Below are 20,205 nucleotides of genomic sequence, written 5' to 3'. Positions count from 1 at the left end.
GAAGCTCCCCCTGGCATGCCAGCACTAACATGGAAAACTTTCAGAGCAGTAAGCCAGAGCGTGGATCTCACTTCCCGCCTCTTAAAGTGCACACCGGTAAACTTATCCAGCCTCAGTGCATCAGAAAATCCAGCCATAGTTAACTCAGGAAATTGCCTACAATTAGGTTTTTGGATTGTTGAGGAATTAGGCACAATTTCCATGATTAATTCCAGAATATAAATCATGACGATAGCAGCTACTAACATGTGAAACTCTAACATACTAGATGCAGCAGACAACATGAATAGCAGCAAGACCGTGTAGCAAAACATGTACGCATCTAACATGTTCATCAGGCTAACGGGAACACGACGCACGTACCGAACGTTTGTAGAGGAAGCAGATGTGTTCGGTGCAGACGCATTATTGACGATGGGGACGAAGTAGACGACGCTTGAGGCGGCGGTACGCAGCACCGCCCGACTTGCTTGGTAGACGACCTGTTGTGGAAGCAGCGAGCAGTCGCGCAAAGCGCTTTCCAAAAACCTAATTCGCCTTCTCCCGTACAGAATCGCAAAGGCGACTGGTTCCAGAGACCTGCTCTCCCGTTCGCCGTTGGACGCCGGCGCTCGGGATGAGGTAGACTACGATGACGGCACAAGTTGTGAGACGAGGCAAAACCCTAGATGTTTTTTGGTGTGTCTTTGGCCGACCCCGATAAGTTGTATATATAGGAGGACCAAGGTCGGTTCCGTGTCGCGATCACGTCTCAAACCGACTTGGTTTCCAAGTCGTATACTTATCGGACAAGTAATTAACTTGTCTGCCAAGACAAAAAAAAAATAAAACGGCAAAAGGTAGTCGCGCCCCCGCAAGGCATCGGGCCGGATTTTGGCAGACCATTCAAAGCGAGCACGCGTGTGGTTCTCTCATTTTTCTTCTCAACACACACTTAGAGTACTGGGAAGAACTCACTATATAAAGAGGTCCAACACTTCCTCCACTAACGGTATGGGACTAAACTTTAACACCACCACTTGCCATTTTATTCATGGGCTCAATTTGAGATTTCAGATTTTTGTACATGGCCCAAGTCCATTTAATTCTAACAAATAATATAAACATGCAAAAAAATTGCATGGAAGATGTTCAAGTGGGTGATGTACGAGCTAAATTTTATCAGTTTGGACATCAATGTAGCTCTAAGCAAAAAAAAAAAGGTATGTAAGAAAGTTTACTGTTTGAATTGAATTTTTTTCACGGGCTCCTCACATGTTCGAACATGGTAAAATTTGGCACGGACATCACGCACTCGAACATCTTTCATGCCAAAATAACCATATCTTTTTAGAATTTACTGTTTACCGGGAGCGGATGAGCCTGGGCTCATAAATGAATATTGTCGAAAGACATGAATTTTTAAAAGAAAAATAGAAGGGCACTGTTAATTTATTTATTTTAGAATGAATCCACTCGCTTCGTTACAATTTTGTTTTTTGAGCAATCGGTTCACTACAACAAATGCATAATGTTGATAGTGACCCAACCTCGCCCATTTACTAGGCCCACCTGCTCCGGAACTACAATGGCCCAAACGCTAGGCCCGGCGCCGCATCCTATACCAACCGTCCGATTTGTATCCAACACTCCATAGAAAAAACCCACGCCTCAGTACACGCGCGCCTCCGTTCAGTTCGTTCTGCTTCTCTCACCAACGCCTACCCGCCGCCCGCCGCCCGCCGCAGCCTGCAGCCGGCAGCCGCCTCCGCCCGGCGCGATAGCAACGCGGCCTCCGTCCACCGCCTCAGGTGAGCGCCCTGCCGCCCCCATTCTCCGCTTGCTTGCGTCCAGAGCAGCCATCCCTTCCATCCTCCCGTTCTCCGCCTAGCCGTTTCTCCGAACACCTTCCGTGCGCGTGCTGCGAGAGAGCGAGAGCGTCCAACCCGTTTGTTGTCCTTGTGCAGGTGGTCTTCGTCAGACAAAGGGGGGCGAGAAATGCCGCTCGTTGTACGGTTGAAGTGGCGGGAGTCGAGCACGGCGAGCCAGCTGAGCGCCAGGAGGGACATGAGCGGCGGCGGCGGCACCGGGATGGCCGGCGGGAAGATGGGGAACAGAAGGGAGGACGCCAGAGGTAAAGGAGGGGCCAGGTTCAGTGGCCGGGGCAATGGGGAGGAGAGAGAAGAGCGCGGTGGGCGCGGGCGCGGAGGGGGTACGGAGCAGAAGAGGTTTGACAGCAGGAAGAGGAAGGGTGATCATGGCTCAGGGTACGGCGATTACAATGATGCGTCGTCGTTTTCTAAACCAAGGATGGACAGAAAGAACCCTTCCGACGTAACCCGCGGGAAGTTTTCTTCTCGAGGAGGCGACGGATTTAAGCCCCGGAGATCCGAAGAGGGTGAATTCCGGCCGATGAGAAGGAGTAGCAGCAATGGTTCTGGTATGGGCAGAGGGGGTGGTGATAGGTTCAAGCCTCGAAGTATGGAAGATGATGGCTTTCGTTCAGTGAGAAGGGATGGCAGCAAAGGTTCTGGTATGGGCAGAGGGGAAGGCGGTAGGTTCAAGCCTCGAAGTACGGGAGATGACGGCTTTTGTTCAATGAGAAGGGATAGCAGCAAGGCCTCTGGTGGAAGTAAAGGGGACAAGGGTCGATCAATGGTGTGTATGAATTCGCAGGCCTCCAAGTGGAAGAAATTTGACAAAGACATCAGAGTTGATCGTCGAAATGGTGGCGCCACAAATGCCGATTTCGATGAGCATGATGAGGGAAGCAGGAAGTCTGATGATTCACGCCAGAATACTGAAGAGAAGCCCCGTGCTCGTCCCACTCGGGTGCTGGACAAGACTGGGAAGAAACTCAGGGTCTATAAGAAGGATTCAGTTTCAGACTCTGAGGAAATTGCTCCTCCAAAGAAGAGAAAGAGAATGAAACTAGATCCTTATGACACATCAAACAAACGAATTGAGGACGCAACTCCCAAACAAGATGGTATGAATGCTATCTTACCATTTTTTAAGTGGCTCAGAGGATTAATTTGTGCATATGTATGTACATCATGTTTCATGTGCACGATCCCTCAAACCCTGTGGTGGTCTTATGAGGATCAATCTTATGCTTCTGTTTTAATATCTCCATTTTCTTTCTTTTTTAGTTCGCATACCCGAGAAGATTCCAGAAAAGAGCATACCTGAACCTGAAGAGACTGAAATGTCCATAAATGCTAAATTTCGTGACATACAGCCAAGTTCTTCAATCCTTTCATATGTTGAAGATAATGTATACATGATTACCTCATCATACCTTTCTTTGACTCTTTCTCTCTAAGAATGCATGTATAACATTGTTTTACTGTTCTTTGCAGCTACTTGGTCGTAGGCGTCTAATTGACATAAAAAATGCTGGCTACAATACCAAGCTTTCTGCTCCTCTGGATAATGTCCCCTTCTCAACCAGAATTGAACGTGACCGGATAGAAGACAGTGTAAGAAAGATGACATATAATTAGTACAGAAAGTTGTATAGAAAGTTGTATGCGTCTCTTGTTTTAGTCAGCTGTTTTTGGCTACTATAAGATTTTAGGTTCTACATGTTATGTTGATTTACAATCCAATGTTAATTATTGTTGCTCACAAGAAATTATCAACAGGTGTTCAGAAATAAGTTGGACTTTTTTGCCGCTGCAAAGATCCCATCATCTTTCCCTCCTCCTACAATTCCGGAGATAGCATTTGCAGGTAAACGTGCTAGGAAAGAATACATGTTAATGTTATTAGTTCCATCTCCCCTTTCTTATTTACTCCCTCCGTTCCTAAATATAAGGTGTATTATTTTTTCAAAAAGTCAAACTTCTCAAGCTTTGACCAAGTTTATTGACAAAAATATCAATATCTAGAATACAAAATCATTATCACTAGAATCACCTTGAAATATGTTGCTATATTATATATATTAGGTATTGTAAATATTTATATATTTTGCTATAATGTTGGTCAAACATAGACAACAGTTGACTTCTTGAAAAACTAATACACCTTATATTTAGGAACGGATGGAGTATATGGGAAGTTGTCCATCATGTCATTTTGACGCGCTGTGTCTGAATTCAGTATGTCATATATCATTTTGTGTGTATCCCCTATAATGTTTTGCAACTAGTGGAGTAAATATTTGCATTGAGAATGTATGTTTTTTTGGTTCAGTGGCATTGTCACACCGAGACATTGATGATGTATTGCGCATTGACCTTCTGTAGTCAACGAACCAAGCCTCTACTTTGTTCTATGTTTCAACTTTCAGCTATCTTATGTTCTGCTCAGCTCATCTCTGTATCATGGAACTTTTGAATGTTTGATTGTCTATTATCCACTGAACTACTGGTGAAAAAGAAACTTCACATCTACTCCCTCCGTTCCTAAATATAAGACTTTTTAGAGATTGTAATACAGACTACATACAAAGCAAAATGAATGAATCTACACTCTAAAATACGTCTATATACATCCATATGTAGTCCATATTAAAATCTGTAAAAGGTCTTATATTTAGAAACGGAGGGATTAGTAGAAAGCTCATTTTACTATGACAAACTTCAAACCATATCCTCGTGCTTTAGTAAAGTACATATTGCAAATAACAGACACACGAGTGTTTGTGTCATGTTATGACATTTAGTACTGCCCGTTCTGTTTACTCCTCTTTCTTTTTTCATCTCAGTTCAACTTCTAGGCGTCTAGCCGCATTTGAAATTTTGGATAGGAAATATATCATTTTGCATTTATTCTTTAGATATTTTATATCCTTTTTTGGGTTAAAAAAATGATTTTATTGGAGTCTGTAGACTCTTTACTGAATCAAATATAATGTTGAACCTGTCTGTAAATCCCTGTTCCTTGAAGTGTTTCATATCTGCCTTGACAACTTTGTTTTATTGCTTTACTGAAATTCAAGGGGTATCAAATGTTGGGAAATCCTCACTACTCAATGCACTTACAAGACAGTGGGGTATTGTGCGAACATCAGATAAGCCAGGACTTACTCAAGTAAGTTGAATAAACAATTAAAGCTTTCATATCTTCGTCTACTTACTTATCACTGTTCAAACAGTTAATTTATTTATTTATTTATATGTATAACATATTACCTCTGCATCACAGAGTATAAATTTCTTCAAGCTTGCATCAAAGTTATGTCTTGTTGATTTGCCTGGATATGGTTTTGCTTATGCAAAGGATGAAGTTAAAGAATCTTGGCAGGAGCTTGTAAGTATCTAATCTGAATAATAGCCTTCTCATGAATCATGCCGCCTTGCAGGAACTTGGGGTTGAATAGAACCATTGGCTCTGTCTGTCAAAGAAGTCTCTTGTTTTATTTTTGCCTATTGGTTATTGTTATTCTTAGTTCTTACCAGCTTATTGTTCTTCTTAGTTCTTACAAGCTCTCTGAAATTTGTAGGTGAAGGAGTATGTTTCAAACAGGGTTGGCCTAGATAGAGTGTGCCTTCTTGTGCACACTAAACGTGGAATGAAACCATTGGACTACGAGCTTATAGATCTAATGGAAAGGTTTGTTTAAATCCATACAGAAGCAGTGTCCATATGATCATATCTACTTTCCCTTTCTTTCTAATTTAGTAACGTTAAGTTGTTTTGCACCTTCGTGACCTTAATTGAAGTGCATCCTTGTCGGTGCGAGGTTTAAAAAAAACTCGAAGCAATCAAATTCAATAAATAGAGTAACACATTTTTGCTTCGAAAGCCATCATTTGGCCAAAACATTTGCTTAGACTTTGGGTGATATACATAGTGGTGTTATGTTTGATTCTGTGAATGACGTATCTAAATACATTGTTGCAGATACAAGACACCGTACCAGATTGTATTAACCAAGACCGATTTGGTATTCCCTATAGACGTTGCTCGCCGTGCCATGGAAATCCAAGAGGTTCGCTCCCTCCCTGTCCCTAGCCCCTCCCTTTTTCCATCCCCATTGTGTGATTCATTGCCTAACCGAAACCGTTACTTTCCTCAACCGCAGAGCCTGAAGAAGAACAAGTCGGTCGTAAAGCCTGTGGTGAGCTCCTGAACCATCTGACCATCTCCAATCTGTTAATACCTACTCCTGAACCATGTCATTCTGATACGGTGATACATATCTTGTAGATGATGGTGAGCTCGAAGACGGGAGCCGGCATACGCAACCTGAGAGGTGTGCTTGGGAAGCTAGCTCGCTTCATCAAACCGTAGGGAGGCGGTGACTTATCCTGGAGTGCATGATTTAGGGAAAGATAAATGGCTAAGCGCTTTGGCTTTTAGGCCTTGAGGTCCTTCCTTGTTATGATAGGATACGATGCCATGTTGTATCCAAGATTTGGATTACCCAACCATTTTTCCTGTCTGAGGGAGGAGGTTCTATCATTTAGAGGCCACTACAAGTATCATGTCTTAATAAACTAGGAGTACTTAATACACTGATTGAGGGCAGTGAGTACACATTTTTTCGTGGATGTGGTACAGCATGTCGTCTCACAATCTATTTTGACGTTTTTGGTAGGCCTGCCAAAACGTCATATATTTTGGAACGGAAGTAGTACATGTTAACACCTCCTCAAGGAACAAATTATGTGTTTTTATGTCAATACTCAGATGCATTGAGGTGCTATCTCTTTGACCCAATAACGAACTTATGTTCGTGATCTAGGACTGTTTGGTTCATGACTAACCTTAGGTAAAGTGTGGCTAACAAAATATGCACCACAAGTGTGGCAAGATTTGATAAAAAAATTAAACCTATGACATGTGGATCATATAACTAGAAAAATGTGGCAAACCATAACTGTGACAATGAACTAAACGCATGTCTAAGATGTTGTGACATGACTAAGGTTAGGTGTAGCAATCTTAGGTTGGGAACCAATAGGCCCTATAGTATGTGCAATCAATGTCATGGCGGGTGGGCTCTCATTTCTTTCCCTCCCCTTGCTTGAGAATCCCCCTCTCCCCTCCTCAGGCGGTCTCCTCTACGAGGGCGATCTGGTGCTCTTCCTGCCTGCCTGCCGATACGGTGGTTTCTTCTCCCTCCTTGGGTCGTTGTGATGGCGGGAAGAATTGGGTCGCTAGATGAACACTTCCAGCAGCTCATGGTTGTGTACACTGCATTTAGACAACGGCAAGACGCAAAACAAGGCTGGAATGGGGGAAGAGAAAGTGTGCTGCTGATGAACGTGCGCATGTTACAATACATTGTCCTTGTGCTGATTATATGGAGATTGAAGGAGATCCAAGTTTTCTGTAAATGTTCAATTGTGGTGACCAATGAATCTAGTTGCAAAACAAGTTTAATTTAAAGGGATCTACACACCATCATCTTACACTGAAAATTTGACCAGATTTTTTTATGTGCGATTTAAATAAACATACATTTTCACAAATAAATTGTCCAAGGTGAATTATTGCCAATGTCTCTTCCCAAGAATCATGATGGACAAAGTGACAATTCAAAAGGAATGGATCCAACATCTTCTGAAGGTGGGAAAGAAGATCAAACTAATTATAATTAATTTCTTCAGCTTAACACAAGAACAAATTGGATCAATTTTTGATAAATCGAATAAGGACAGCTCTTATAATGCCATTCTCACGAGATCCATTCACCAACGAACTCCTATATTTCTTTGAAGGGGGTACGTTTGAAATCACAGGCTCATCATGAATGGTGAACTAAAATATAAGGGCATGAAGACAAAACCACAAGGGGGCAACCACAGACAAACCAAAAGGTTCTCTCTGATATAGATAGCAGCGAAATTGTCAAAATATAAAGACCTGATCACAAATTGTGCTTGACCAACCAACTTTCAGTACAACCGATTGCAGCAAAAACTAGAATAGTTCAATATCCAGGGATGAGTAAAACTAGGGCTGGCACCATCACGGAAGCATATTCCCAAACTAGATCAATGCACGGGGAGCAGGGGCGCCAGGAACAGCGCCAGCGCCAGCAGGCGCACCACCAGGTCCACCAGGGCCTCCAGCACGGGGCGGGCCACCTTGTCCAGGCCTAGGGCCGTCGTCCTGCAGGGCAAGTTACCAAAGGATAGAGAACATCAGTGAAAATTGCTTCAGACAGAACAAAAGAAAACATCGGCAGTCATGAACTATCACATCCACTAACAATCAGCTAGAAACAGAACGTCTTAGCAGATAAAGTGAAGGAGATGGTTATATAAATGTCCCATCCGTTAATGATCAGCTAAAAACAGAAGGTTTTAGCAGACAAAGTGAAGAGGATGGTTAATCAGATGTAAGGGACTGCTTCATCCCATAGGCAATTGTTATTGCAACTGGGGCAGACAAGAAGTCCCACAATCTGATGAATTTTAGAGAATAATAACAAAGTAGATAAAACTACACAAGAAAAAAATGTGTGTTGCTATCACATCATCAACTGATCAAAATGGAATGCATGCATTTCAGAAATGAGTGCACTGAGGAGGTTATGACTGAATTAGAGATCAGTCATCACAGATAAGTCTGCAATGCAGCAAGAACTGTTTATCTATGCTTCCGTTGACGCATCCATTGCGACATGTACACAGAGAATGCAACGCCAAAAGCAACACTAGAACAGTGATGAAATATTGCTTCACGAGTGCAATGAGGAAGTTATGACCAAATTAGGATCAGTCATCACACATAAGGCTGCAATGCACCAAGGCATGTTTATTTATGCTTCCGTTGACGCATCCATTGTGACATGTGCACAGAGAATGCAACGCCAAAAGCAACAATAAAAGAGCGAAGACCTAACCATGGTGTACTACTCATTATGAACTTCAAACTTCTATCTAACAGTTAAAATTGGAACAGCATACAAGAAAACCTCAAATCTTATTTGCAAGCAGAGAGCATATAGGCTCTTAAAATCATACCCTGCGCCTGAAACGCTGCGGGGGCTCACGGTTCCTCCTGTTCTCACGGGAGCGGACACGGACAATGTGAGCATGGATGGCACAAGAAACACAGTGGTGCACCTTGGCATACAGCTTGGGGAGAACATATCCTGGACAAAAGATCATATATATGAGGTGTTTTCAGTATGCAGTCATTCGTGATGAATAAAAACTGGCATGTACAAGTGTAACAATTAACAAGAGATATTGTACCATCATGCACACAAGCCTCCTGCACATCTCTCACAGCAGCCTGCTCCACAATGTTCCTCACCAAGAAACGCTTGATAGCCTTGTCCTGTACAAAATAAGAAGTGCCTGTGAGATACCATCCCATCTATTATCTATGAATTCACTTCGGATATCAAACATATGCTACACGCATAATTTGACTACCATCAATTGTCAACTAAGAACAATTCGGGAAATGAAAGCCTGAACCTACTGAGACTGATACATGTATAAACATAACTGCTCCGGTGAGATAAAACAACATCTAGCCAGCAACATCCCCAGCATCAAACATAACATCAACCGCAAACCGCTAGAGCAACATACAGATCGCACCATGGAAACAGCACTAGCACAGATCTTCATGCTTGCACGGACTCCTCTACTACTAAGCCTACCCGATCTATCCCACTAGAATGGGACAGAAATGATGGGGCTCATACCTTGGGGCAGCACTTGGCGCAGTTGGAGCAGCGGATGTACTTGACATGGCCGCGGCCGTGCTTGTTGCGGCCGCCGTTCCTCCGCTTGAACGTCTGCGAAACACGGGAGAGAACGGTGAGATGGGGGGCCGGAGGGGAGCGAGATCCGACGGAGGAGATCGGAGGACGGCGGGGCTTACCATGGTCGCTTCGCGCCGCTGGGCGGGGGGTGGAGGCGCCCGGGAGGGGGAGAGGAGGGAGGCGAGGCTCTAGCTAGGGTTTGCGGCGGCGGCGCGGCTTGGGAGGGATTGAGGGAATGGTGCCAGCTTTAAGTAGGACGAACGCTGGGCTTTGTGGGCCGAGAAGCGGCTCTCGGGTCATATGGGCCTGGATCGCGTCTCGCTTTTGGAACCCATGCCTGCATCTATGTGTGTTCGTGTGGCCGGTGATCGTAAAGGAAAAGATTATCACTGGCCCATGGTTTTTTGTTTTTCTATAACTACGCTTCTAGAGCCACGTAAAACAAAGCAAAAAAATGATTTTTTTTAGGAAAGTCCTATTCTACTTCCGTGCTTAAGGGCATGTACAATGGTGCTATCTTAAGAGTGCCACGTAGGATAAATGATGAAGTGAAGGAGAGAGAACTTAAAAAAAAGGCTTTGTCTTCTCTTATTTAAGAGACACAAGAGGTGGTCTCTTAGCATAATATGTATCACCATATTTTTAGGAATAACTAATTATAGAAGATAAGGCTAAGAGATGACCATTGTAGACTTTCTTTTTTGTCATCTTTAAATTACATGCAAAATTTAAGATAAAACTATCTTATCAACCATTGTACATGCCCTAAGTGGGCTCGGGAATAACGATAAATTCGTTGATTTAGTTATTTTTGCCACGACTTCCACGAATGTGCTTTCATGATGAAATTTTGCAAGCATTTAAAAAAACTGTAAATGTTTTTCATAAGAAAATGATTTTTTTTTATTTTTTCCAAATTAACGTTCATCCGAGCTCATTTGAGCTCGGCTAAGAAACATTACGTCTTTTTTTAACATATTACGGACGCACACGTTCATAAATTAGCATATACATTAACCTTATAAACGTGTGCACGCACATCCTATTTTTATGAGCATCTCTAAAAGATTGGGCCGACACATCATCTTGAAATTGACAAATTCACTACGCACGTGTTCATAGTCGATGAAAACATCTTCTTTGACTAAACAAACATCGTCGGAAAGACTGAAATAATAGAAAATAAAATGCTAGTACCAATGTCAAATCTAGGGATTGAACCCTCATGGGCTGGTACCACCACAAAAGATCTAACCATACGAGCAAGCCCGGTTCACACACAAAAACTACACTTAAAATGTCTTTAGTGAAGTCAAATTACCCGAGCACCTATATGTCATCCCTAAAAAAATCTTTAAATGAAATAAAATTAGGGATTTGAAAAAAGACAACCCCTTCCTCAAGGAAAACGTAAATAGATTTTGCTTCTCGATATAACCCCTTGCAGTACGTTGTATTTTGTTGGATGAAACCTCCCAAACAATTTGCAAATGCCCATCGTCGGTATCCCTCCAGCCACACCGTATCTGCTATGATGGCTCTATATTTACGTATTCTTAGATCTCATTTGTTGCATATTATCTTCATATATCGTGTCTCACTGAACCAAGTATATGTCTATTGTGCATGATTTTCGGTTTTCACTCTTTGTATTGTGAGCATTTCCTATTTTGTATTTTGTTAGTTTTTCTAGTTTCCTTTGTTTTGTTGAGTCTACATGTTGTCTGGAGTAACCTAGCACCAAGCACGGTGAAAAGGCAAGTAATGGGTTCGATATGGAGGACATACAGGCAGAAGACTTAGGCATTTCGAAGTGTCAAAATTGGCTTTTTCACTCCCCACAAATCAAGATGTATACCGTAGGTGCATCGACATCATTCATATTATTCCAAGAACAATAACATCGAAATCCAAGTTTGTATGAAGAAATGACGCATGTTTTATTGGAGGAGTTTAGAGTGTTCGATGATGCATGGTACAACTCGCCAGGTCATATCGCAGATCGTACCACATCCGCAGACAGGCTCGGAATTACTCAGATCGGATGGGTTTTTTCATGGATTTCATCCATATTTGTTCCTACGTGATCCTTTACTACTAAGGAAGGCTACATCTGTGGAGGGAGTCGATGAGTGTATTTGTTATGCTCATCACACCGTTGTCTAGATCAGGGGCGAACCCAAGAGGGGGCAAAGTGTTGAGAAATGTTGCATGGGAAACAAAAAAATTCCTACGTTCACCAAGATCAATCTAGGAGATTAACATCGACGAGAGGAGAGGTTGCGTCTACATACCCTTGTAGATCGCTAAGCGGAAGCGTTAAGGAACGCGGTTGATGTAGTCGAACGTCTTTGAGATCCAATCACGATCTGTACCGTAAAATCCCGATTAAGCGCCAAACGGACGGTAGCTCTGTGTTCAACACACGTATAACTTGATGACACCTTCACCTCCTAGATCTAGCGATCGATGGTGAAGTAGCAGCCCGAGTCCTCCGGTAGCACGACGTCATGGTGAGGTGGTGGTAGTGACAACTCAGCATGGCTTCATCGCGCGTTTTATAAATACACCCAAGTTTCAGGTGGCGTCAATTGTGAAACAATTCCACATTGTCTTAGGTGATTGCCAAACTCATAACTCAAATATTCTCCTCCTTGATCAGATCGTAGGAATTTAATCTTCTTGTTACGATGATTCTCAACTTCACTCTAAAATTGCTTGAACTTTTCAAATGTTTTAGACTTGTGTTTCATTAAGTAAATATACCCATATATACTTAAGTCATTGGTGAAGATGAGAAAATAACGATATCCAACGCGCACCTCAATGCTTATCGGATCGCACACATCAGTATGTATGATTTCCAATATGTCACTTGCTCGCTCCACTGTTCCGGAGAACGGAATCTTAGTCATCTTGCCCACGAGGCATGGTTCAAATGTGTCAAGTGATTCAAAATCAAGTGACTCCAAAAGTACATCGACATGGAGTTTCTTCATACGTTTTACACCAATATGACCTAAGCGGCAGTGCCACAAGAAAGTAGTATTATCATTATCGACTCTACATCTTTTGGCATCAATGTTATGAACATGTGTGTCATCACTATCTAGATTCAATAAGAATAAACCCCTCACATTGGGTGCACGACCATAAAAGACATTACTCATGTAAATAGAACAACCATTATTCTCTGATTTAAATGAGTAACCGTCTCACATCAAACAAGATCTATATATAATGTTCATGCTCAACGTAGGCACTAAATAACAATTATTCAGGTTCATCACTAATCCCAATGGTAATCGAAGAGCGAGTGTGCCGACGGCGATCACATCAACCTTGGAACCATTTCCCACGCGCATCGTCACTTTGTCCTTCGTCAGCCTCCGTCTATTTTGTAGTTCCTGCTTTGAGTTACAAATATGAGCAACCGAACCGATATCAAATACCCAGACACTACAACAAGAGTTTGTAAGATACACATCAATAACATGTATATCATGTATAACTTGTTTGGTGTTGGCCGCCTTCTTGTCGGCTAGATACTTGGGGTCGTTCCGCTTAGAGTGGCCGGTTCCCTTGCAATGAAAGCACTCAGTTTCTGGCTTGGGTCCAGCCTTGGGTTTCTTCATGGGAGGAGCAATTTATTTACCACTCTTCTTGGAGTTACCCTTCTTGCCCTTGCCATTCTTCTTGAAACTAGTGGTTTTGTTGACCATCAATACTTGATGCTCTTTCTGAATTTATGACTCAGCGACTTTCAGCATCGCAAACAGCTCGGCGACTGATTTGTTCATCCCTTGCATGTTATAGTTCATCACAAAGCTTTTGTAGCTAGGCGGAAGTGATTGAAGAACTCTGACGGTTATCGCCTCTGGCAGGAGAGTAATTCCCAACTCAGTCAGACGGTTGGAATACCCGGACATTCTGAATATATGCTCACTGGCACACCCGTTCTCCTACGTACATATTGCAAACATAGAACTTATCGGAGGTATCATACCTCTCGATCCGGGCATTCTTTTCAAAAATAAACTTCAACTCCTCGAACATATCATATGCTCCATGACATTCAAAACGTCTTTGAAGTCCCGGTTCTAAGCCATACAACACAACACACTAAACTATTGAGTAGTCATCAGAATGTGCGTGTCAGACGTTCATAGCGTCTTCAGACGACTCTGGAGGGTGTCGCACTAAGCGGTGCATCAAGGACATAAGCCTTTTGGGAAACCGTGAGGACAATCCTCAGATTACGGGACTAGTCTACAAAGTTACTTCCATCATTTTTCATCTTGGTTTTCTCTAGGAACGCATTGAAATTCAGGGGTGCTACTGCGCGAGCCATTGAGATACAACATAATTTTGCAAAGATTGCTTAGACTATTATTCAAGATAATGAGTTTAGTTAATCATATTACTTAAAACTCCCACTCAAATTCACATCCCTCCGGTCATCCAAGTGCTACATGATCCAAATTCACCAATCCAAGCCCGATCATCACATGAGATGAGGTGGTTTTAATGGTGAACATCTCCATGTTGATCATATCTACTATATGACTCATGTTTGACCTTTCCGTCTCTTGTGTTGTGAGCCCATGTCTGTACATGCTAGGCTCGTCAAGTTTAACTTGAGTGTTTCGCATGTGCAAAACTGGCTTGCACCTGTTGTATGTGAACGTAGAGTCTACCACATCCAGTCATCACGTGGTGCTTCAAAACGACGAACTTTCGCAACGGTGAACACTCGGGAAGAAAACAATTTTATCTTGAAATTTTAGTGAGGGATCACCTTATAATTCTACCATCATCCTAAGCAAAACAAGATGCATAAAAGGATTAACATCACATGAAAATCATAAGTGACATGATATGGCCATGAACTTATTCTTTTGATCTCCATCTCTAAAGCACCGGCATGACCTCCATCGTCACTGGCTTGACACCATGGTCTCCATCATCATAATCTCCATCATCGTGTTGTCGTCAAAGTTGTTGCATCAACCATGCTTCTACTACTATTGCTACCATTTAGCGATAAAGTAAAGCATTACATAGCTCTTAATGATTGACACGCAGGTCATACAATAACTAAAGACAACGCTATGGCTCCTACAGGTTGTCGCATGCATCGACATGCAAATCGATAATAACTATTGCAAAACACGATCATATCATACATCAAATATATTTCATCATGTCTTTGGCCATATCATATCACAAAATATCCTGCAAAAACAAGTTAGACGTCCTCTAATTTGTTGTTGCATGTTTTATGTGGCTGCAATGGGTATCTAGCAACAACGATTCTTACCTAGCAAAACCACAAGGTGATATAAAAGTTGATATTTAACGTTCTACAAGGTCTGCCTTCATCGAATCCGTTTCAAATAAGGTGGGATAGACAGACACCCGCCAGCCATCTTATACAACAAATTCACGTGTCAGTCAATGGAACCGATCTCTCGTACATGGACGGGTAAGGTTGGTCCGGGCCACTTCATCCCACAATACCGCTGAATAAAGAAAATACTAAGGAAGGAAACAATATGAATATCAACACCCACAAACTCCTTCTTGTTCTACTCATGATGTCATCTATGCATAGACCTAGCTCATGATGCCAATGTTGGGGAACGTTACATGGGAAATAAAAAAAATCCTACGCTCACCAAGATCAATCTAGGAGATGAACATCTACGAGAGGAGAGATTGCATCTACATACCTTTGTATATCGCTAAGTGGAAGCGTTAAGGAATGCGGTTGATATAGTTGAACGTCTTCACGATCCAATCACAATCCGTCCCACGAACTCCCGATCAAGCGTCGAACGGACAACACCTCCGCGTTCAATACACGTATAGCTTGATGACGCCTTCACCTCCTCGATCCAGCGAGCGATGGTGAAGTAGCATCCCGAGTCCTCCGGCAACATGACGACGTGGTGAGGTGGTGGTGGTGACAGCTCAACACGGCTTCCACGTGTTATGTACATGATAATAACTAGAGGGGAGAGGAGGAGCTGCGTTGTAGCACGTTGTGGTGCAACTGCCCTCTCTCTCCCTCTCTGTATATAGGGAGGAGGAGGGGAGAGCACCCTAGGGTTTACCCTAGGGGCCGGCGGCCAAGGGTGGGGCGGCTAGGGCTTGTGGTGCTCCCCCCAAGGCGCCTTGCCTCGCAAGTTAGGGGTGGCCGCACGGACCTAGGGGGTGTGGCCACCTCCTAGCCGTGGTGGGCTGAGGTTGGGATGGCACCCAGCCCCTTGTGGGCTTGTGTGCCTCCTTTCCTTGGCCCATGAGCTCCCCCAACACTTGTCGGCCCCCCCGAAACCCCTTTCGGTACTCCATCGATTCCCTGGCACGCCCCCGAACACTTCCGAACTCTAATGCCATTCATCCTATATATCGACCCTCACCTACGGACCATTACAGAGTTCCTCGTCACGTCCGGGATCTCATCCGGGATTCTGAGCAACCTTCGGTCGCCAACATAATAACTCGACTATGCTTATATCGTCACCAAACGTTAAGTGTGTAGACCCTGCGGGTTCGAGAACTATGTAGGCATGATTGAGAAACCTCTACAGTCAATAACCAACAGTAGGACCTGGATGTCCATATTGGTTCCTACATATTCTACAAAGATCGTTATCGGTCGAACCTTGATATCAAGGATCCACTTAATCTCGTATGTAGTTCCCTTTGTTCATCGATATGTTACTTGTCCGAGATTCAGTCGTCGGTATTTCCACACCTAGTTCAATCTCGTTACCGGCAAGTCTGTTTACTCGTTCCGTAATACAAGATCCCGTGTCTAACTCTTTAGTGGCATTGCTTTGCAAGCTCATTATGATGTTGTATTACCGAGTGGGCCGTGAGACACCTCTCCGTCACATGGAGTAACAAATCCCAGTTTTGATCCACGCCAATCCAACAAACACCCTCAGACATACCTGTAGAGCATCTCTATAGTCACCCAGTTACGTTGGTACGTTTGATACACACAAGATACTCCTCCGGTTTCAGTGAGTTGCATGATCTCATGGTCATAGGAATAGATACTTGACATGCAGAAAACAATAGCAATAAACTGACACGATCATATGCACATTCATATTTTGGGTCTTGTACATCACATCATTCTCCTAATGATGTGATCCCGTTATCAAATGACAACTCATGTCTATGGCCAGGAAACCTTGACCATCTTTGATCGACGAGCTAATCCATTAGAGGCTTACTAGGGAAAGAGAGTTGTCTATGTACCCACACATGTATTTGAGTTTCCAATCAATACAATTCTAGCATGGATAATATACCAGTATCATGAACAAGGAAATATAACAATAACCACTTTATTATTGCCTCTAGGGCATATTTCCAACACAAAGATGTGTTAAATGAGAAAAGATGTATTTGCTAAGTGGGAGCAAATCACTATTTAGCTTAGCATAGTACAAAGACACATAAAATTGAGTGGGGGCAGCTGCCCCATTGATTGTATGCTAGATTCGCCCCTGGTCTAGATCGGTTTTGTTCCACTAAATTTGAGATGTTTCCTTTGATACTGCCACTAATGACATATCATTGGTTCACGCTTGAGTTTCTTAGTACTCTCTTGCATAACATGGGGTTAAACTCCGGAGAAGATGAGCAGATCACCTTCCGTCTCATGGACCGAAACTTCAACATGACTTTTACGAAGTGGTGCAACCACTTTGGCTTCCCCGACAACGATGGTCACATTCGCTATGTCTATGGCTACCTCAAGGTTCATCCAACTGATTCGTGCGAAGAAATGAGTTACCAAGGCTACAAGTTCAGGGCAAGTTGCATTGAATGTCCTGTTATTCAATATCTTTATTATGTTATCACCAACTCTTTGCAGACACGAGGAGAAGTTTCAAAATTACACGAAGAGAATATGCTTATCCTTGAAAAAGGCGCGAACCTTGATATCGGTTATTCATTATTCGCCCAACATAAGGGCAACACTTTTGTTCCACTTGCACACGGAGCAAGTTGTGCACACGGATACATCTTGTGTGGTGGAGTGATCACCAAGTTGGCCAACTCTTGGCATGAACTTCACCTAACCTTCGCCCCATTTGTTGGTAACACTCTTTGCGATTACTAGATTGTGACTCTCCACGGATTGCTGAGTGCAAAGACAAATCCCATACAACGAAGGGTTTTCATCCTTTGGAATTTCAACTATGGCTTGCTTAACCTTCAGTGCACTTGTAGAATCCATTGTTGAATCAATTGGTTCCTTACCCTTGCAGTTGTCCTTGATGATCCGAAGAGTATCTCGGATAGGTGGAGTGAAAGTTTTCGGCATAGTGGGGCAAAATAATTTCTTCCATGTGATATGTTCTATGGCATACTAAATCCAAGGAGCATATGGCTTCAAGTTTTGGGGGAATCAACTGCATATGCCAGGTTTCAAATGAAAAGGTTAGAAAGAGCAAACCGAATGCCAATAGATATGGCCTTAAGAGCATTTGCCACAATTTCCACAATAGATTCACACATATTACTAGGGATTATGGAGTTGCGCATGATATAGAACATCATTGTGTCCTCGTAAGCCAAATTCTTTGGATTGATTTTAGTGCACACATCTCCATCTTTCTGAGGATCCATTAGTATATGCAGTTGGGCTTCAAAAGTTTCTCACAAGTGCAGTTTGTGCTCACAAGATTCATGGAATTCGAAGCGAGGGATATGCAGTATCGGAGTGAACTATTTGGGGTGAGCAAATAACCTTCTCATTTTCAAAAATCATGAATACAAAAAAGTTTAGGATTTAAAAAGCTGACAATTTTAATAGTTCTAATTATTTTAAAAAATATCTATAAGTTAAAAAATAATCATGACTTAAAAAATGTATCTCTTTATTTTTAATAAAAACAAAAATTTAGAAAAGTAAAAGAAATAAAATGCAAAAAAAGAGACTGAAAGAAAAAACACAAGAAAACAGAGACAAAATACACAAAAGAAAATAAATTCAGGGAAGGTTCTAGAGCCTTCCCAAAACTATGGGAGAAAGACACATAAAATGTATATTTTTCTAGGCAAAAAAACATAAAATATTCTATGTTAAACAAATGAGGGAGCACTCGGGGCGACTGTACCTCGCTTATAGCAAGCTCTATCCTACTCTGGTATGAAGTTTTTTCCCTTCGAGCTATTACCGGACTGGCCCGTTTCTTTTGCTTGCCACGAACGTGACACTCGCCAATCGATCGATGTACTGTTTGCTCGTTTTTCTTTCTTCTTTGTTGTGTGCTGGTTGGTTGGTCTGGTTTTCACTTTTTATTTTCTTTTTATGTTATTCTTTACGGTTTTCTTCGCTTTTCACTGGCGTTTGACTGTGTCTTTCTTTGTTGTTTTTATGATTTTCTTCGGGGGTTTTTGTGTGTGTTTTTCTTTAATGTTTACATCGGTTTTCAATGATTAATTTTTTTCTGTCCATTTTATATTTTCTTTAGGTTTTTCATCTGATTTTCATTCTTTTTCACTAGGGTTCTCTTTGCTTTACATTATTTTTTTGTACTTTTTTGTACGGTTCCTAGTCTCATTATTAATTTTCCTTTCTTTCTCCATTATACTTTGGTTTGCTATGTTCCTTTCTTGGTTTTACTCATTTTTTAATGTTTCTTTGTCTTTTTATTGTTTTTTCGAACACATGTCATCTTTTCTTAGTACAAAATGTACATTTTTAGAGCACAGGTGATACATTTTTCGGATAAATGTTGGACATTTTCAAATACATGATGTGTGTGTGTGTGTGTGTGTGTGTCCATTCTTACGAATCCATGTTAATATTTTGGAATAAGCGTTGCATATTTGTTGTTGGCAACAAAAAATACCGTCCAGATTTTTTTACATTGTATAAGCTTTTGCTTAATTTCACAGACATTTTATGGAATCACATGATTATTTATTTAAATTTCACATATTTTCTTACCTAAATAATCTATTTGTCACCTAAAGAAAACATTTTTTACGTTGTATATAACATTTTTAAAAATGTCATGGACATTTTTTTGACATACGGGAATATTTTCATAAAATGTCACGCACAATGCTTGATTGTATGAGACTTTGTTTGCATTGCACTTTTTTTATTATGTACATGTATTTTTGAAAAACTTGCATATATATTTTCAAAACGTGGGAATACTTATTCTTTGTCATCAACATTTTTAAATTACAAACTTTTTCTAATACCGCGCTAACAAATATTTTATACGACATTAACAATTTTCCAAATTCTTGGTATATTTTTTAAAGTAAATTGAATTGTTTCAAATATAAGTTTTTCAAATAGGGAAACATTTAGCGTCAACGGGTTGAATGCGTCTGCCATCTCCTTTGAGTGCCATATGCCCTCAAGCACGAGACTTATCTCTTTGTCCAGAGACATCCCATTCCTCTCTCCGTCTCTCTTCTATCTTTTTTACAACATTACCTACGTTACAAAAGTTCTTCCAGAACACCATCCTTGTTGCACAGAGAAATGAAGATCATAA

General features: G+C 41.8%; 2 protein-coding genes and 1 non-coding gene across 3 annotated transcripts; 1 reads left to right on the top strand and 2 right to left on the bottom strand.

The window, feature by feature from the left end:
- The first annotated feature begins 1,710 nt into the window (after positions 1-1,710).
- On the top strand, positions 1,711-6,482 carry LOC123452965. Its single transcript, XM_045129715.1, has 11 exons — positions 1,711-1,790; positions 1,947-2,968; positions 3,132-3,256; positions 3,342-3,461; positions 3,627-3,714; positions 4,928-5,019; positions 5,134-5,238; positions 5,432-5,541; positions 5,833-5,920; positions 6,014-6,049; positions 6,139-6,482. Exons 2-11 carry the CDS (start codon positions 1,978-1,980, stop codon positions 6,220-6,222), a joined length of 1,839 nt encoding a protein of 612 aa, XP_044985650.1. The 5' UTR covers positions 1,711-1,790; positions 1,947-1,977; the 3' UTR covers positions 6,223-6,482.
- A 1,263-nt stretch (positions 6,483-7,745) lies between these two features.
- Positions 7,746-9,890, bottom strand: LOC123452963 (40S ribosomal protein S26-like). Its single transcript, XM_045129713.1, has 5 exons — positions 9,781-9,890; positions 9,602-9,694; positions 9,141-9,225; positions 8,907-9,037; positions 7,746-8,049 (listed from the first exon to the last, which is right to left on the bottom strand). The coding sequence occupies exons 1-5, from the start codon at positions 9,781-9,783 to the stop codon at positions 7,927-7,929; spliced, it is 435 nt and encodes a 144-aa protein (XP_044985648.1). The 5' UTR covers positions 9,784-9,890; the 3' UTR covers positions 7,746-7,926.
- On the bottom strand, positions 8,203-8,306 carry LOC123400603. Its single transcript, XR_006610823.1, has one exon. It is a non-coding gene; the product is annotated as a small nucleolar RNA snoR99 (small nucleolar RNA).
- Positions 9,891-20,205: the final 10,315 nt, after the last annotated feature.

The sequence above is a fragment of the Hordeum vulgare genome, chromosome 5H (genome assembly GCF_904849725.1).
Source record: "Hordeum vulgare subsp. vulgare chromosome 5H, MorexV3_pseudomolecules_assembly, whole genome shotgun sequence".
Taxonomy (NCBI): Eukaryota; Viridiplantae; Streptophyta; class Magnoliopsida; order Poales; family Poaceae; genus Hordeum; species Hordeum vulgare.
The sequence above is the reverse complement of the archived record's forward strand: the minus strand, read 5'-3'. Positions and strand labels throughout refer to the sequence as shown.